At 35.2% G+C, this 13,863-nt stretch overlaps 2 protein-coding genes and 1 long non-coding RNA gene across 13 annotated transcripts in view; 1 reads left to right on the top strand and 2 right to left on the bottom strand.

The window, feature by feature from the left end:
- The first annotated feature begins 988 nt into the window (after window positions 1–988).
- LOC145734147 (odorant receptor 22a-like) lies at window positions 989–2,518 on the top strand. The gene is made up of 4 exons (XM_081987313.1): window positions 989–1,669; window positions 1,724–1,823; window positions 1,876–1,977; window positions 2,027–2,518. Exons 1-4 carry the CDS (start codon window positions 1,083–1,085, stop codon window positions 2,303–2,305), a joined length of 1,068 nt encoding a protein of 355 aa, XP_081843439.1. The 5' UTR covers window positions 989–1,082; the 3' UTR covers window positions 2,306–2,518.
- A 63-nt stretch (window positions 2,519–2,581) lies between these two features.
- Window positions 2,582–13,863, bottom strand: part of prom (prominin) — a 45,017-nt gene continuing 33,735 nt past the window's right edge. For 3 of the 11 annotated variants that reach the window (XM_081987287.1, XM_081987288.1, XM_081987281.1), the window contains exons 2-24: window positions 12,794–13,014; window positions 11,722–11,777; window positions 9,509–9,711; window positions 9,270–9,457; window positions 8,926–9,021; window positions 8,670–8,872; window positions 8,246–8,384; window positions 8,027–8,197; window positions 6,546–6,689; window positions 6,306–6,489; window positions 6,078–6,252; window positions 5,869–6,024; window positions 5,511–5,702; window positions 4,844–5,002; window positions 4,052–4,182; window positions 3,936–3,995; window positions 3,835–3,882; window positions 3,743–3,778; window positions 3,634–3,690; window positions 3,303–3,329; window positions 3,026–3,073; window positions 2,777–2,824; window positions 2,582–2,721 (exon numbers count right to left, since the gene is read on the bottom strand). In XM_081987287.1, coding sequence (XP_081843413.1) covers window positions 2,694–2,721; window positions 2,777–2,824; window positions 3,026–3,073; window positions 3,303–3,329; window positions 3,634–3,690; window positions 3,743–3,778; window positions 3,835–3,882; window positions 3,936–3,995; window positions 4,052–4,182; window positions 4,844–5,002; window positions 5,511–5,702; window positions 5,869–6,024; window positions 6,078–6,252; window positions 6,306–6,489; window positions 6,546–6,689; window positions 8,027–8,197; window positions 8,246–8,384; window positions 8,670–8,872; window positions 8,926–9,021; window positions 9,270–9,457; window positions 9,509–9,711; window positions 11,722–11,777; window positions 12,794–12,827 — 2,583 coding nt within the window. In that variant the 5' untranslated portion in view covers window positions 12,828–13,014 and the 3' untranslated portion in view covers window positions 2,582–2,693. Of the gene's footprint in view, window positions 2,825–3,025; window positions 3,074–3,302; window positions 3,330–3,468; window positions 3,562–3,603; window positions 3,691–3,742; window positions 3,779–3,834; window positions 3,883–3,935; window positions 3,996–4,051; window positions 4,183–4,843; window positions 5,003–5,510; window positions 5,703–5,868; window positions 6,025–6,077; window positions 6,253–6,305; window positions 6,490–6,545; window positions 6,690–8,026; window positions 8,198–8,245; window positions 8,385–8,669; window positions 8,873–8,925; window positions 9,022–9,269; window positions 9,458–9,508; window positions 9,712–11,721; window positions 11,778–12,793; window positions 13,015–13,863 lie in introns of all 11 variants that reach the window. The other 8 variants (XM_081987282.1, XR_014179345.1, XR_014179346.1 and 5 more) reach the window with 8 other exon arrangements.
- LOC145734148 (uncharacterized) lies at window positions 9,860–11,568 on the bottom strand. The gene is made up of 3 exons (XR_014179351.1): window positions 10,764–11,568; window positions 10,386–10,526; window positions 9,860–10,325 (listed from the first exon to the last, which is right to left on the bottom strand). It is a non-coding gene; the product is annotated as an uncharacterized LOC145734148 (long non-coding RNA).

Genomic DNA, 13,863 nt, shown 5'->3' with positions numbered 1-13,863 from the left:
TCCATTCCTTTGAAAAACTTGTTGTCTTTTATTTTCTTTATTAAAAACGACGAAAATGTTTCATTTTACTGATAAAATAATAGCACGCCACTGACTGGCTGCAACAACTTGGAAAGTAACGAGAGCAGCAATATTTAAAGCGAGACGTACAGAGATCGTGACATCATCGTTTGATGACGCCTGTGGCCTTTTCTTAGCTGATTCGAGCTCTATCTATAAAGTGCCCAAGTTTTTTATGATTTCAGCTGGTATAGCTCGAATCAGCTAAGAAAAGGCCACAGGCGTCATCAAACGATGATGTCACGATCTCTGTACGTCTCGCTTTAAATATTGCTGCTCTCGTTACTTTCCAAGTTGTTGCAGCCAGTCAGTGGCGTGCTATTATTTTATCAGTAAAATGAAACATTTTCGTCGTTTTTAATAAAGAAAATAAAAGACAACAAGTTTTTCAAAGGAATGGAAACTCCTTCTGCTTCTTTCTTCATAAATTGTAAGACGTTACTGACGATTTCACGGCCTTGGCTGTATATGATAACACCTTTCTTTCCAACCTTTTTGAAAGACATTTTGACAAAATAACGTTTTTTATTCATAACACTATGTGAACTTCAACTGCGACCATCAACAATACAACCAAAACACCAGACTAAAACGGAACCTAACCTAACCCCCTAAGTCTCCCTGTCCGCCACTACATTTTTTTAAACTTGGCAACACCGTTTAGAGTGCCGGCTAGAAAAAGCATATAAAAAGGTCCAAATGTCCCTGGCCGCTGCCGCATCTGTTTTAATTGTGTCCAAGTAAAAACCGTACTACGTTGCCAAGTGGCTTTTTGACCGCTTAACAATATATTTTCGGGAATATTTTAATAGGACGCCTCTGATTATATCTAATGCGACGGCAACTGTAGAAGGAGAAAGAAATAGTTTTAAAAACTGCGTCATTGATGATGCGGTGGCCTTTTCTCATCTGATTCGAGCTCTATATGGAAGCTTCCCATATCAACCAACAGTACGATCAAAAAGATTTATACAATTTATTCGATTGGCATCCAAACCCTTTTTGTTTGTAATATTTTTTTAATGATTTTCAAGATAGCGCAGTTGCTTCAGCAGTCTAAACTGGAGGAAGTTTACATTCCTATCACGTTAGCCATTCTTGTGATCGAAATCACTTATAAAGTCTTAATTTACGTGAAGAATGGAATTCCCTATTTATACGGATTTGTGATTGAACGTGAAGAAAGCTTAAACAAGGAAACTGATTCAATGAAACAAATTTATTTGAAAGAAGTGAAGTATTTTCGTATTGTTAACTTTTGTCAGTGTTTCTGCGTTAGCATGGGTATAATTTATTTTATTGGCGTCAACGTGTACAATAAATATATCACAGGTTTAACCCCTGGTGAACATTTCATGTACCAAATTTGGTTCCCTTTCGATGAAACCAAACACGACACTTTTGTAACTGGTTACAATTTATTTATGGCTCTGTATGGGTTTCTTTTCAATTGTGCATCAATTTCACCGATGCAATCACTTGTAGTATTTGCAACGTCACAACTGAAATTCCTACAGTTGAATCTGAGAAAATGTCTTTCTATGCCTTTGGATGATCGAAGAACGGAAGAACTTAAACGTTTAGCTAGAGAACATCAAGTTTTAATTGAGTAAGTTCAGTTAATTGATTTACTTCTGCTTTAAAGCAGAAGTAAATGTATTAGGTTTGTTCAATCTGTCAATTATGGAATACGTGAGATATTGCTACTTGATTATGCTGTGGAGTCTGTTAATGGAGCTGCTGGGCTGCTACAACTACTTTGTGTACTACTACTCTACTAAAGGTTAATTATTAGTAAAACTAAACCACTTTCAGGTTAAATCCATCACGGACATCCCCTACTGTATGCTGTTTATCGCTAATGTAGCCTTCAACATGTGCTGCACAGCTTGGTCTGCCAATAAAATCATTGACGAGGTATTTGTAGTTTTACTGCACACAAACAACTCAATAGATTCGTTTTTAGAGCGAGAATGTGGGAAATGCAATATATGAAAGTAACTGGACTGTTCAAGATAAAGCAACAAAACGAACGTTGCTAATAATGATGATAAGAACTCAAATACCTTTGACTATTGATGTTGGTCCTTTTATTCGTATGGATGCTGCGGCTACGTTAACAGTACTTTTAGCCTTAAAAGTGGTATATTTCTTTATGATTGTTGTGTTTTTTGTAGGCTTTCAAGGGAATGTACAGTTACGCCACTTTTATGCGCCAAATCAGGAGCAAAAACAACGATTATAAATTCTAAAGTGAATACAATCAAAAGTATACATTTTTGAGGAACCTTCAACTGGTTTTGCCATCAATCAGTCATTGCAACATAACGGGCGTGGTTCAGTGTTGGTCAAGCATGGTAAAGATCACTTGCCCCGAAAATTGCCGTATTAATGGCCATTTCATATGTATGCTATTATTGTATAACTGATGTCCCATTTATCAGTATCTGGTTTTCAATTTTTTTGTGGGCGATTAAGGACAGTAATTAATTTAAAGCGACAATAGCTTTAAATAACAGTATTAAGTTCGTAATCCGGTCTAAATCTATTATCCAATGTGGCACAATATCTAAAGATAAAATTAACCAACAATGTAAAATATGAACTTAAGGTTAAGTGTAATTTCTATGGGTTTACATCCAACTGCCTGTTGTATTTGATCTGTAAAAGTAATTAATGGTTAAAAAAATAATATTAAAAGATACAAAACAGTCACCCTGATCTCCATTGAGTTGGTTCAATTAATCTTAAAGATTCCTGGCCTCTGAAAATCACAATGTTAGTTATCATCATACAAATCAAGAAAGTCATTTTATGTAATTGAGAGACATGATTTAAAACGAATTAAAAATTGTCAAAATTGGGTGTAACGAAAATGCATATGAAACTTTTTTTGAAAACTTAAAAATATTGTATTTTTCTTGAATATACTGTTATTTAAGTTGTTTTGCAAACACTTACTCACCTTCTAGATCTCGTTAATTTTGGTGTAGTTTGCATTTGAAGTGGGGATCTTCAATTAAAAAAGTATAGCAAAAGTTATTACTAATTGAAGTAAGTGGAAATGGAGTAATTCCAAGAAGCTTCAAATTAAATTTAGTACCAAAACATTTGAGTGCATAATTGGTTTAATAAAGAAGCTTTAACATGCATTTACCATATTTCAACTTATTAAATAACACAAAGTTGAACAAAACTAAGCTAACTAAAACTATTTATATAATGACTAGACATTATCTCACCTTGTCGCTGCTATCCTTGAAAGCTTCCTGCAAAAAATCTACTTTTAATATGAAATTTAATTATTCTTTGTCACCTTATCGAATATATGGCGGTATTTTTGTCTTATTTTTTAACTGGATTTCACACTAGAAGTAATTAATATTTTTACAACCAACTGTATTGCACCTGTTTCTTTCTGAGCACAGAAGTCAGTCAAGGTTAGATAATACCATCAGACTGCCCCATCAGAATGAGTCGAAGATATGTGATGGTATTGACCTGAATTATTACGTACAAGATTCGCTGTTACATTTACAGCACCTAGCAATTTGGAAAATAATTAATATCTACCTTTTTGTCCTTGACGAGGATGGTTGGGTAAAGGCCAAAGCAGGTGGTTGTGGAATCCTGCAGAAACGTGTTTTTTTTTCAACAAATTTGAGCGATTTTAGTTGGTTACCTGTTTAAAGGCAATCGGCTAGACACTGTCGATGGTCTGATCAACAAATGATGGAAATTAACATGCAAATTACATTAAGTTTTTGATTTTACCTTGGTTGTGGGCTATTCCACGTGGCTGGTTCTTCAACTGGTGATGACCTGAAATTAAATGAATTAAAATTTGTATAAATTTCAAGTTAATCAGTTCTTACCCTGTCAAAGGAGAATTCCAGACTTGCTCCTCTGCCAACAGTAAACCTTGGCGTGAGTTGCTAGTTAAAGAGCAACAATTAGTGGAACATGTCAGAAATTAGCGCAAATTAATTACCGATGTGACATTAACGTGGTGAAAATCGAATTTTCGTTGCAATTTACGTAGATATTCATGAGCTTCACAGATACTGGAGTAATCGCAACGAGTACGAGAATTAGGAAGTGACTTGCAAATGCTATAGCATTCTACAAGAGAGATAATCAGTTAATGTTTTTGATTAAATATGCCCTTCTTGCACAAATATGTCATTTGTTCATTTTTGAAAGGTTGTAATCTTTTTATTTGAACTCCAATCAATTTCGCTAAATTTCCATTAGAAAGAGGATGAAAAATACTACCAAACGAGCCAAAACGGGCCTTTCACCTAATTTAAGGTGCTTTGGTATAAATATTAGCCCTTTACTGTGCATTGAAACCCTCCTGGAGCAAAATAAAAAATTGCCAAAATTGCACTTTTTGCATGATTTGCAATTTGTAAAATTTGAACCAATATTCACTACACTGTTGTAAGAATAAACTCTTAAAATACTCAAGTACAGAAAATTTCAGTCACCACCAAGTCGGGAAGGAATTCTGTACAGTTTTTTATTACACCCTGTATCTGAAAATTAGGCAGAATAAGACTAATTCGTTTACATAAACTTTTTTCTAAACAGACCTGGAAGGGACAGTTTGCTGTTACATAGGGTGTTCCAAGTTTATTTTACGTTCAAACAATTATGATCAATATTCAAGTATTATTCACCGTGAAAAAATTAACACGGTTTGGTTAATCATACGTTATATGACTGAAGCTTAAGATTAATTGGATGATGAATGATCTGACAGCTTAGAAAGAATACTTACAAGAGGATCAAAGGTCAATTTGCATATGTTGTATCTGGTTGAATGATAAATTTCCCACAGTGGCCTGCATTTTCCGATTTCTTTCGTCAATTTACTGGAAGTGTGATTGTATAGTTGTTCTAAATAATGTTCAATCCTATTTGTGAATTGACGTCTCATCTGCAATGTAATTTGTAGATTAAACAAGTGTCTTTACATGTTTCACCAAAAAACATGTGATTGATCAAATCGAATGTTCTCGTTGAAAAAAAATGGGTCAATTTCCCTGGATCCTGAATACCGACCGGTTTGTGGTAAAAGTGACGCGATCCATCAACGTCGCCGGTATTTGCCTCCTTCTGGACAATCAGAATGAGCAAACCGTCCAGATACTAAATCATTTTCTTTTGTGCAAGCCCCATTTAACCAATTTGGGTTGGCTTCGTTGGTCGCGTCTTATTTCAACTTCCGGGAATTGTCGGCCCTCGCCCTTTTGTGGCGAAATTTCTGTATGGGTCTTGATGAGATCCTATTGTTCTTTCGATTCCCTTAATTTGACGATTAGAGCACCAAAGAAATATGTTTGAAGAATAATTATTGCGGTTACCCTTTCAACTACCAATTATCCTTAATTTCTCCCCACAAAACTGTAAACGCTAAAACTAGGTTAGGGACAAAAGTTAATTACCATTTCTGATAACTCCCAGGCCTGGTTGTCCAGGAAAAACTGTATGGTTTTCAGATGAGACAGTGATTGATTTAGTCTCCTATTCAACGGTGGCAGCAATACTTCTAACATGGTTATTTTGTATAGAACTCGCTCTTTGAGGTCGTTTAGCCTTTGCATCTCGTCCTGAACAACGTTGCGCACGGAAAAGGCCTGAAAGCAACGACATTTAACTAGATAACAAGATGGCAAAAAGGAAAATTGAAGACCGGGGCAATTTGTCATTATAACGGAAGGCACAATGGAACATCCCGACGGCAAAAAGTATGAATAAGTTAGTTCACAGAATTTAATTTCAATGATTTAGGATGTTTATTACCAGGTTATCCATTCTTGTACCAATCACCGGGTCCATTAATTGTCTGGCAACGTTGTTGAGATTATCAGCAAAGGAGGATAGCTCCTTCAAGCTGGTTGAGGCAGAAATGTTTTTTCTGTACACAGTAAAGTTTGCTGCAGTGTTTGTGGATAGAATCTAACCAAATATTAAAATTAATTTTCTAGTAGGAAGCAAAATTTCAGGTTTACTTGTAAGTTGAGTTGCAAACTAGGACTTAACACTTCAAGCCTGGTTTTGGCCACTACATACTCATTCAGGATCGCACTTAGATCATTCCAATTTTTGTAATTTAATATTTGCTCAAAGTTGAAATGATTGTAAAGATGAAAGGTGTAATATACTGGTTGATCGCGTTGGCAGCTTCTACAAATGGTTCACACAGTTCAGAGTTAGTGGTTGTATTACCCAAGTATTACCGTAAAACTTGAGCAATTTTAAGACTATCGTTTTTTGTGGACAAGTTTCCAAAAAAGCCATTTTGTGGGTATAACACTCCTTCAGCGTCAAAAAAGTCACTTAATGTATTGTAGAATGGGTGGTCGTATAAAGGTCGGCAAATTAATGAATAACCATGTCCTCCTATAACCACAGCAGCTGTTCCTATATAGTTAGTTAAAAATCATTTGCTTTGAATTAAACTAATAAATACAAATTACCAACAATCCATAACAAGATGGAAGTAAAACAGGAAAGTGCAATTCCAGTTTTTAGCAGAAATACTGTTCTGGAAGTAACCGGGCAACCACACGGAGCTGCACATATTAAAACGCCCCAAATTAAGAACACCAAACCAGCAATCACTAGAAAAATAATCAAATTAATTTGTTTTTTTTTTTACGACCCCCCTAGAAAATAAAATGTTTCTCCCTCATTTGAGAAAATATCCCTTTCGCTATCTAGGGAGTGAAAGTGGCACCAGGGGGCCTATTCTTGAAAGCAGGGAACGTAATTCTCAAGAGAAGTGTTGATAGAATGTGACAGAAGAAGCTGACAATGGCGAGTTCCTGTCACATTCTACAGGTTGATAATTCCCTTCCGCCGTTTCAAAAATACGCACCCAAGAGAGACTGAAAGTACTTTCCTCCTTAGGGAGGAAAAGTGACACTTTTTAAAGACAGTTTGTCACTCTTTTTTTCAGAAAACAGAGCATTAGATGCGCAACTCTGTAGTAATCTGCTTTTTGCACTCTTGAACAAAAGTTGCACTTTCCTCTCTAGTTGTTATTGTCCTATTTTTTACAGCCAAGCTCCAATCAGAACCTGGTAGTTATCATCTAATAAATAGCGACATTCATTAATTTTATTTTGCGGATGCGAAACAAGTAAATACAAAAAGGTTTAACTTCTGATTTATTAGGGCGTAAAATCGTCCAATTAATCACGACCTGGACATTTTCATTAGTGCTACTAAAACAGTGTTGATGAATGAAATATGTAACCGCAACCTATATTTTACAACTCAAAACAGTTACGTAAATTGTCAAAAGGGACGTGTATTTAATACGACAAATCATCAAAAGTGGTTGGCTTTACCTGATGACCTAGATTTTCATTGTAAAGCTGATAAACCAGTCAGAAAATCATAAATATATGAATACCCTGTTTGCCAGGAAGTAAAAGCCTCCCTGATATCCGGTTTAATGGTTCTTGCCCCCGGTTATAAAATTCCTATTCAGTCAAGATTATTTGCCTTTGCCACCGGTTGTAAAACCTTAAAAAAACTTTCAATTTCTAAAAGTCATTTTACTCCGGCTTTAAATCTGCATAGAAAAACTTGAAAGTTTAGAAAGTGCATTAGAAATATATACCTTAGGAAGGAGGGTAAAAAATTTTAATTAAATCTAACTTTGAAACTGGGGTGTCGAAGTCGAAAAGGACGGCGTGATTTACAAAACCGATTTACATAATGCTGGGGGATTTAGGAAAGCTGTTTAGCCCTTTCAAATGGGATTGGTTGTAGGATGTTCCGGGTAAAATGAATATTTTAGTAATACAATTTCTGAATTGTATATTTTCTAATAAAATTAGAGGAAAATGTTGCAAGAGCAGATACAACATACTTGAAATTGTGTCGGTCTTTAAGTTTCCGCCTTAGGTGAAACAATCTGCGTACATAACACGATAATGGAAAGGATTACCTAATATAGCCAGCCAACGCCACAAATCCCACTTAACGATGTTGTCGAGGAAAGTGAAAATTGCTTTCTGGCTTGCGGTTAACTTTTGGGAAAGGTTTCTGGCTAAGACGTCCAAATCGTGGACGCCCTTGTAAACCTCAGCCCTTTTATTGCTTAGCACCGACTTGATTTCTGCATTCAAGGCTATTGTTAGTTGTTACTGTTAAAACAAACTCTTACCTGTAAAATATGGTATTGATTCCTGGACGATTTGAGCTGGTATCATATTATAAGCATCCAAAGCCAAATCCACGTTAGTATTAAAAGTTTCCTCGATATTCATCTGGGAAAGTTGTACAACTTTACCGTCACTAGTAAGCTGCGTCCCGAAGAAATTTCAATACAACACTTAGCACAAAAGCTCTAATCTTAAAGGTAATATTGAATTCCATTGCACACCTCGGTGCATTCCTTAATGGAAATTGTTCATAATAACGTTGGCAACAGACCTACATTTGCAAGGATAACGTTGAAATATTAGGGCTGAAGCAGTTATAGATCTAGATAAGGCGGCGCAGCCCTGATTATATATTACCCACTAAAATTACCATAATTATAGAATTGTTAAGTTTTTAAGTAGGAAATGCAAACAAACTATACTTACATTGCTTAAATGTAGAGTCACGTCGTATCCTGAAAACTGCAAGGCAAAACACAGTGGACGATCTTGAAACAGGCATTGCTGCTGAATAGTGATTAACTGATGGGAAATCTCGTTAAGGGTAGTTTTTAAGGAGTTTTCAAGTTCAGAGGCAGATTTGCAGTCAGCTAAAAGTTCAGACGAAATTTTGCATGCACTACCAACATCTAAAAAAATTATACCAATTAAAAATACAGGATAAATGTTTATTTTAGTATACCTTGTTTCAGTTCTTCCAGTAAATCAAGTGTTAACTCCATATCATTTTCCAAAGACAATCGTTGTTGATACGGCCTTCCCAAATTAACATCCAAATCTGCAAATTTTTGTTAATAGAATTAAAATACTTAATTAGATTGCAAAGTTTCCCAATACAAAATTAGCGTCCGCGTTGGCAAAACTCAAGACAGAAACTCATTAAGTTGAACCATTACTCAGATTTTATTACCGCCCTTATACATTTCGTGTTCTTAGGCCATTAGGCGTGATAAATAACCCATTTTAATGGTGTTAAACTGTAATTTTCCGTAAAAAATTTGCAGAGATTGTTAACATGCTTAATACCTTCCAGATCTTTTCTCACAGCTTCCAATGCAACATCAGTTGAGTACGTGGTGACAAAAGAAATCTGCATTTGCGAGTTCTTTATGAACGTATTAAGATCCTGGTAAATCACTGATGCTGTTTCAGGTGATTTTGACGTTGTTTTGGCAATCCGTTCGTTAGCCATCAATATGAGAAGTAACAAAAAACTGAAATTAAACTGGTTTAAAACGCTGAAATGCTCTTTTAGTTTAGCTTACACAATTAACATAAGCAGTAAATGCAGTAAACATCCGAGAACGTTTTCAGACCACCGACTTGAAGTGTCCCTAGAGAATTCCTCATCCAGACGTCTAACATTAGAAGAGGGACACAGGGAAACGATAACTCCAACCGGTAGACTTAAGGAGAGTATTGCCCAGAAAATTATCCAAGCGACTGCGACTATCTCTAATTTTATGATCTGTAAGATAACAGTTACTGGTTAATTTTCGTTTCTTTGTCAGGAAAGTTAGGTAAATTAGGTCATAAATAGTGAGTGAGTATGTTGTTAGAAAGAGTGTGTTATGATAAGTACAGATGTGCAGTATTTGCGTAAGAATAGTGAGTAGTTTGTGGTTGGTCAAAAAAAGCAGCAAAAGTTTGCTTTATTTTCTAAAATACATTTCTACAGCAACTTTTCGAGTAGAATCCAGTAGTGTAAATAGTTATTTTTCTACGAAGTAGATACGCACAAAAAAGTGTTAAGCGGGATTTATAGTCTGATTTCAGTAAGAAATAAGCAATAACAGTAAGAGATAAGCAATAAAGTTAGAAGTAAGAAACCGGTTGACATTCATAGTACGGTAGAAATACATTTTAAATTTAATTTATCTTTTTCTATTAATTTTATTAATTGTGGGTGTTTCAAAATTTTCGTCAGAAACTGTTTCAACTTGTTCTTCATTATAATTTTGATGATTATTTCGTGATTCTTCCTCAGCAACTTCTATGGTGTAGAATTCTTCTTCTTCTTCTTCTTCAGTGACAGAACAGCTGCTTGATAGTCTGGTATTGTCCATCACATTTGACACCCTTCTGAAAAAATATAATTACTTTTAATGTAAATTTTAGGACAGGCATACAGAGTACTCATACTTTCTAGTCTGAATATGTTTTTCCAAAAATTTCATATGGCTATATAGAGGTCAAATAGTTTCTTCTGGGGCCTGACTTCCAGATGGAATATTTTTTAGAGCTCTCCGTTCTTTGGTAAACCGGTCCCGGAGCATTCTTCTACTAAAAATAAAATATGTTTTAGAAGTGAAATATGGGAGTTTGATAAAATACTAGGTAGCTTGGCAAATGCAGCATAAAGAACTATAAGTTCAGTAGTTGGTCGACCACAAACAGACATAAAAATGTATGGAAAAGATAAATGCCTGCATTCTTAAATAGGTTTAAAACTGCTTTTGACCAACTGTACTACATGTACACTATGCAAGTTTTAGGACATATTAAAAACATGGTACATACCTGGTAAGGACATTGCCAAAGAAATAGCATCCCAGGCCATTAATTTTTTGTTATTGTTCTTATAATCACTGCTACTTTTGTCATACAAATAGGGGTAATGCTGAATAATGTCTATCAAAATACGTTCTGATTCTAATGACATTTTTACCTCTTGCTAAACACTAATTTTTATGAATAAACTCAATAAACAATCATCTCTTTGACGAAAAACGTTAATCTTCCTCACTTTAAATTTAAATGAATAAATTGACAGATGACACTCTTGACAGAGGTAAAACATCAGCAGACCTTCCGTAAATACCCGAATGACGAAGTGCAGAGCCGAAAAGTTACGAATCAGTAAGCGTTAAAATAAAAAATGGAATTAAATCAAATCTTGCTGCTTATTGCTTACTGCTTACTTCTTAATGTTACACTATGAATCAGAGCGTCATAACCTCAAGGTTTATTTCATTTAACGCATATTATTATTGCTTAACTCTTACCGAAATTGAACTATGAATCTCGCCGACCATAGGAAAACCGCGTAACGGACAAAGAAACGTACATTAATGCATGCGCGGGACTAAGACAGAAAACGAAAAAAATATCAAGTAGGCCATATTTTCAGCGCGCCGTTGCCAAACGCCAAGTTATTTTGTCGACGGTATTTGAGTGATTGTTGAGTTTGGCAACAGCGCGCTGAAAATATGGCCTACTTGATATTTTGTTCGTTTTCTGTCTTAGTCCCGCGCATGCAATAATGTACGTTTCTCTGTCCGTTACGCGGTTTTCCTATGGTCGGTTTTGGATTTACCACACCTGTATGTCATTAGAATGGTAATTTTAAGGTGTTTTCAAAAATGAAATACTATACAAGGTGTTCCATAAAAAAATTTAGGGGTGAATCACTGTTAGTTTGTCTATTTCAAAGTTATTATATCCAAAAGTACACCTTCGAATACAAATAATTACATACCTGAGTTGCCCATATGTAAATAGGTTGGGTATGTTTCACAGCGTCACGAATAATATCTGAAAATTAAAAATTATTGATTTAAGGTTCAGTTTTTCTTTATATTTTTCACAGTAAGTGATTAATTAAATCTTTTTTTTTAATACTGCCCTAGTAAATAAAATTAGTACTGCCCTGAGCTGGTTTTTGCCATAACCACAATATTGACAAGCCTTGTACATATTTTTTAAATTTTCTTTCTAGCTATTTTGGCACAAAAATAAATTATTCCCACTGATGGAGGTCCTGATATTAAACTTTTAATTTCTCGGTTTTTGCATCACGCGAGAATCTGTTAATTATCGAGTTTGATTCGGGATTTGGGTCAATAAAACTGAAACAAAGTACCCGTATGACTAATTTTATGGTTAATTGATAACCAAGTTAACAGAAAAAATGTGATTGGATTAAAACTAATTTCAAGGAATATAGATGTGTAACTGACGGGGCACTAACCAGAAATATGTGTGTGTAGGTTTCCGGGGATTTGACGCTTATTAAGCATGAAATGTTTGCAGATTGCATTTTGCTGGAAAATACAGTTTTCCAAACTCGTGCCCCTCGTTAAAACTCATCACGCGTAAAGGTCGAATCCACTTGAATAAATTGATAACATTTCCGCGAATAACAAAATTGGGAGATATCAGGAAAGTAATGCACCTAAATGTGACCTATATTTCAATTTGGAGTATGTCCTCTATGTAGGATCCAATCAGTAACGTTTTCATCCAGTTTGAAGCTCTCGGGTATTCTCGATTTAACGTTTTACAGCAAAAAAAGCGCCCCTCCGAGAATACATTTCCGGACGAGTCATATTTGAAACACTTTATTCGAGTCCTGAGCGGAATGAAATCTTTTATAAAGTGCCCGCGGTCATTTTATCGACTGGGGGGTGAAAGGCCGACGTAGTTTTATCAACGACAGAAGTTCCACAAGGCCTTTAAAACTCTACGCTTTTGTCCTTTACATTCGGATGTCTTGTGCAAAATGCTATTGAAAAATAAACACCTGTGAACGATATCAAGCGGAAGCTTACCGATCGGATAGTCGTTCGGTAGCAAATATCCCATTAAGCTCGAAAATGGCTCGAGAAAGAGAAGTTCATCCTCGAGCTGCAACTCATGGATTTTTAAGTCGTCCCCCTTAGGAATATCCAGGAAATGCAGACTTGAATTTTTCCCGGTCAAAATGTCGTTAGCGGCGCTTTTTTCCTTGAATTCTTCCGGGATAATTGGAATAGTAACTCCAGAAGATTCTCTGAAAATATAATTATTAATTATTCGTTGCTACTTTTGTTTACTACAAGCTTGACAATAGCTTACTAATCAGCTTTTGATGGGTTCAAAAAATATCATCAAATTGTGAGCCTTTTGAGACAAAATAACGTAACAGTGATTTAGACGATTAGGGCAGTTCTGTGGAAGGTTTAACACCCTAAAATACTACCTACAATTCTTCTAAATAAACTAGGGTTAGACGAGTAATATTTTGGGATAAATCCCAGCTGCAAAGCACAGTATGATGGACTGTGAAATTAAGGCTAAACGTGCCAAGAATTATACTTGCTCCAATATTTCTTGGTTTTTAAGTATTGCAATCTTTCTGGGACAAAATAAAAAGTGTACAATTTTTACAAAAATGGCATTTTTCCAATTTTTAAAAGGTTTTTTCTACAAATGCATGTTTTTATAAAATCGTGCAAATAAGTACACTTGATGATGCCGATTTTTAGTGCAAAAAGTTCTACTTTTACGCACTAGTGCAACAAAGTATTTTTTGCATTGTTATATTTGCTGTGCTTTTGTCATCAAACAAGTCGACTTAAGTGTTGTTAAACTCGACTTTAGGTCTCGTATACAACTTCCACTTTTATGCAAAAAAATGCACTTTTTGCACTTGTTGCATAAATAACTACTTAAAGCACTAGTGCTTTAAAGACGTTTTAAATCACCATTGTTAAAAGTAAACAAATAATTAAATGCTATTTTGAACTATACAGGGTGTCCCACGACAAAAGACATCGATTGATATTGGAAAAAGAAAAAATTTGGCAGGATACTGATGTGGGCATGCCCAATCCAACTAAAATATTTTCAAGATGGTTGC

Source organism: Ips typographus, linkage group LG9, assembly GCF_016097725.1.
Source record: "Ips typographus isolate SLU linkage group LG9, UJ_Ityp_2.0, whole genome shotgun sequence".
Lineage (NCBI taxonomy): Eukaryota > Metazoa > Arthropoda > Insecta > Coleoptera > Curculionidae > Ips > Ips typographus.
Note: the sequence above shows the minus strand (reverse complement) of the source record. Positions and strands in the feature narration are given on the sequence as shown.

Excerpts from the sequence above, each read along its gene's own strand:
- LOC145734147 (XM_081987313.1), top strand. The coding sequence starts at position 1,083 with ATGATTTTCAAGATAGCGCAGTTGCTTCAGCAGTCTAAACTGGAGGAA. Across the intron at positions 1,670-1,723 it reads GAACATCAAGTTTTAATTGA|GTTTGTTCAATCTGTCAATT; the intron begins GTAAGTTCAGTT and ends TAAATGTATTAG. Across the intron at positions 1,824-1,875 it reads GGCTGCTACAACTACTTTGT|GTTAAATCCATCACGGACAT; the intron begins GTACTACTACTC and ends AACCACTTTCAG.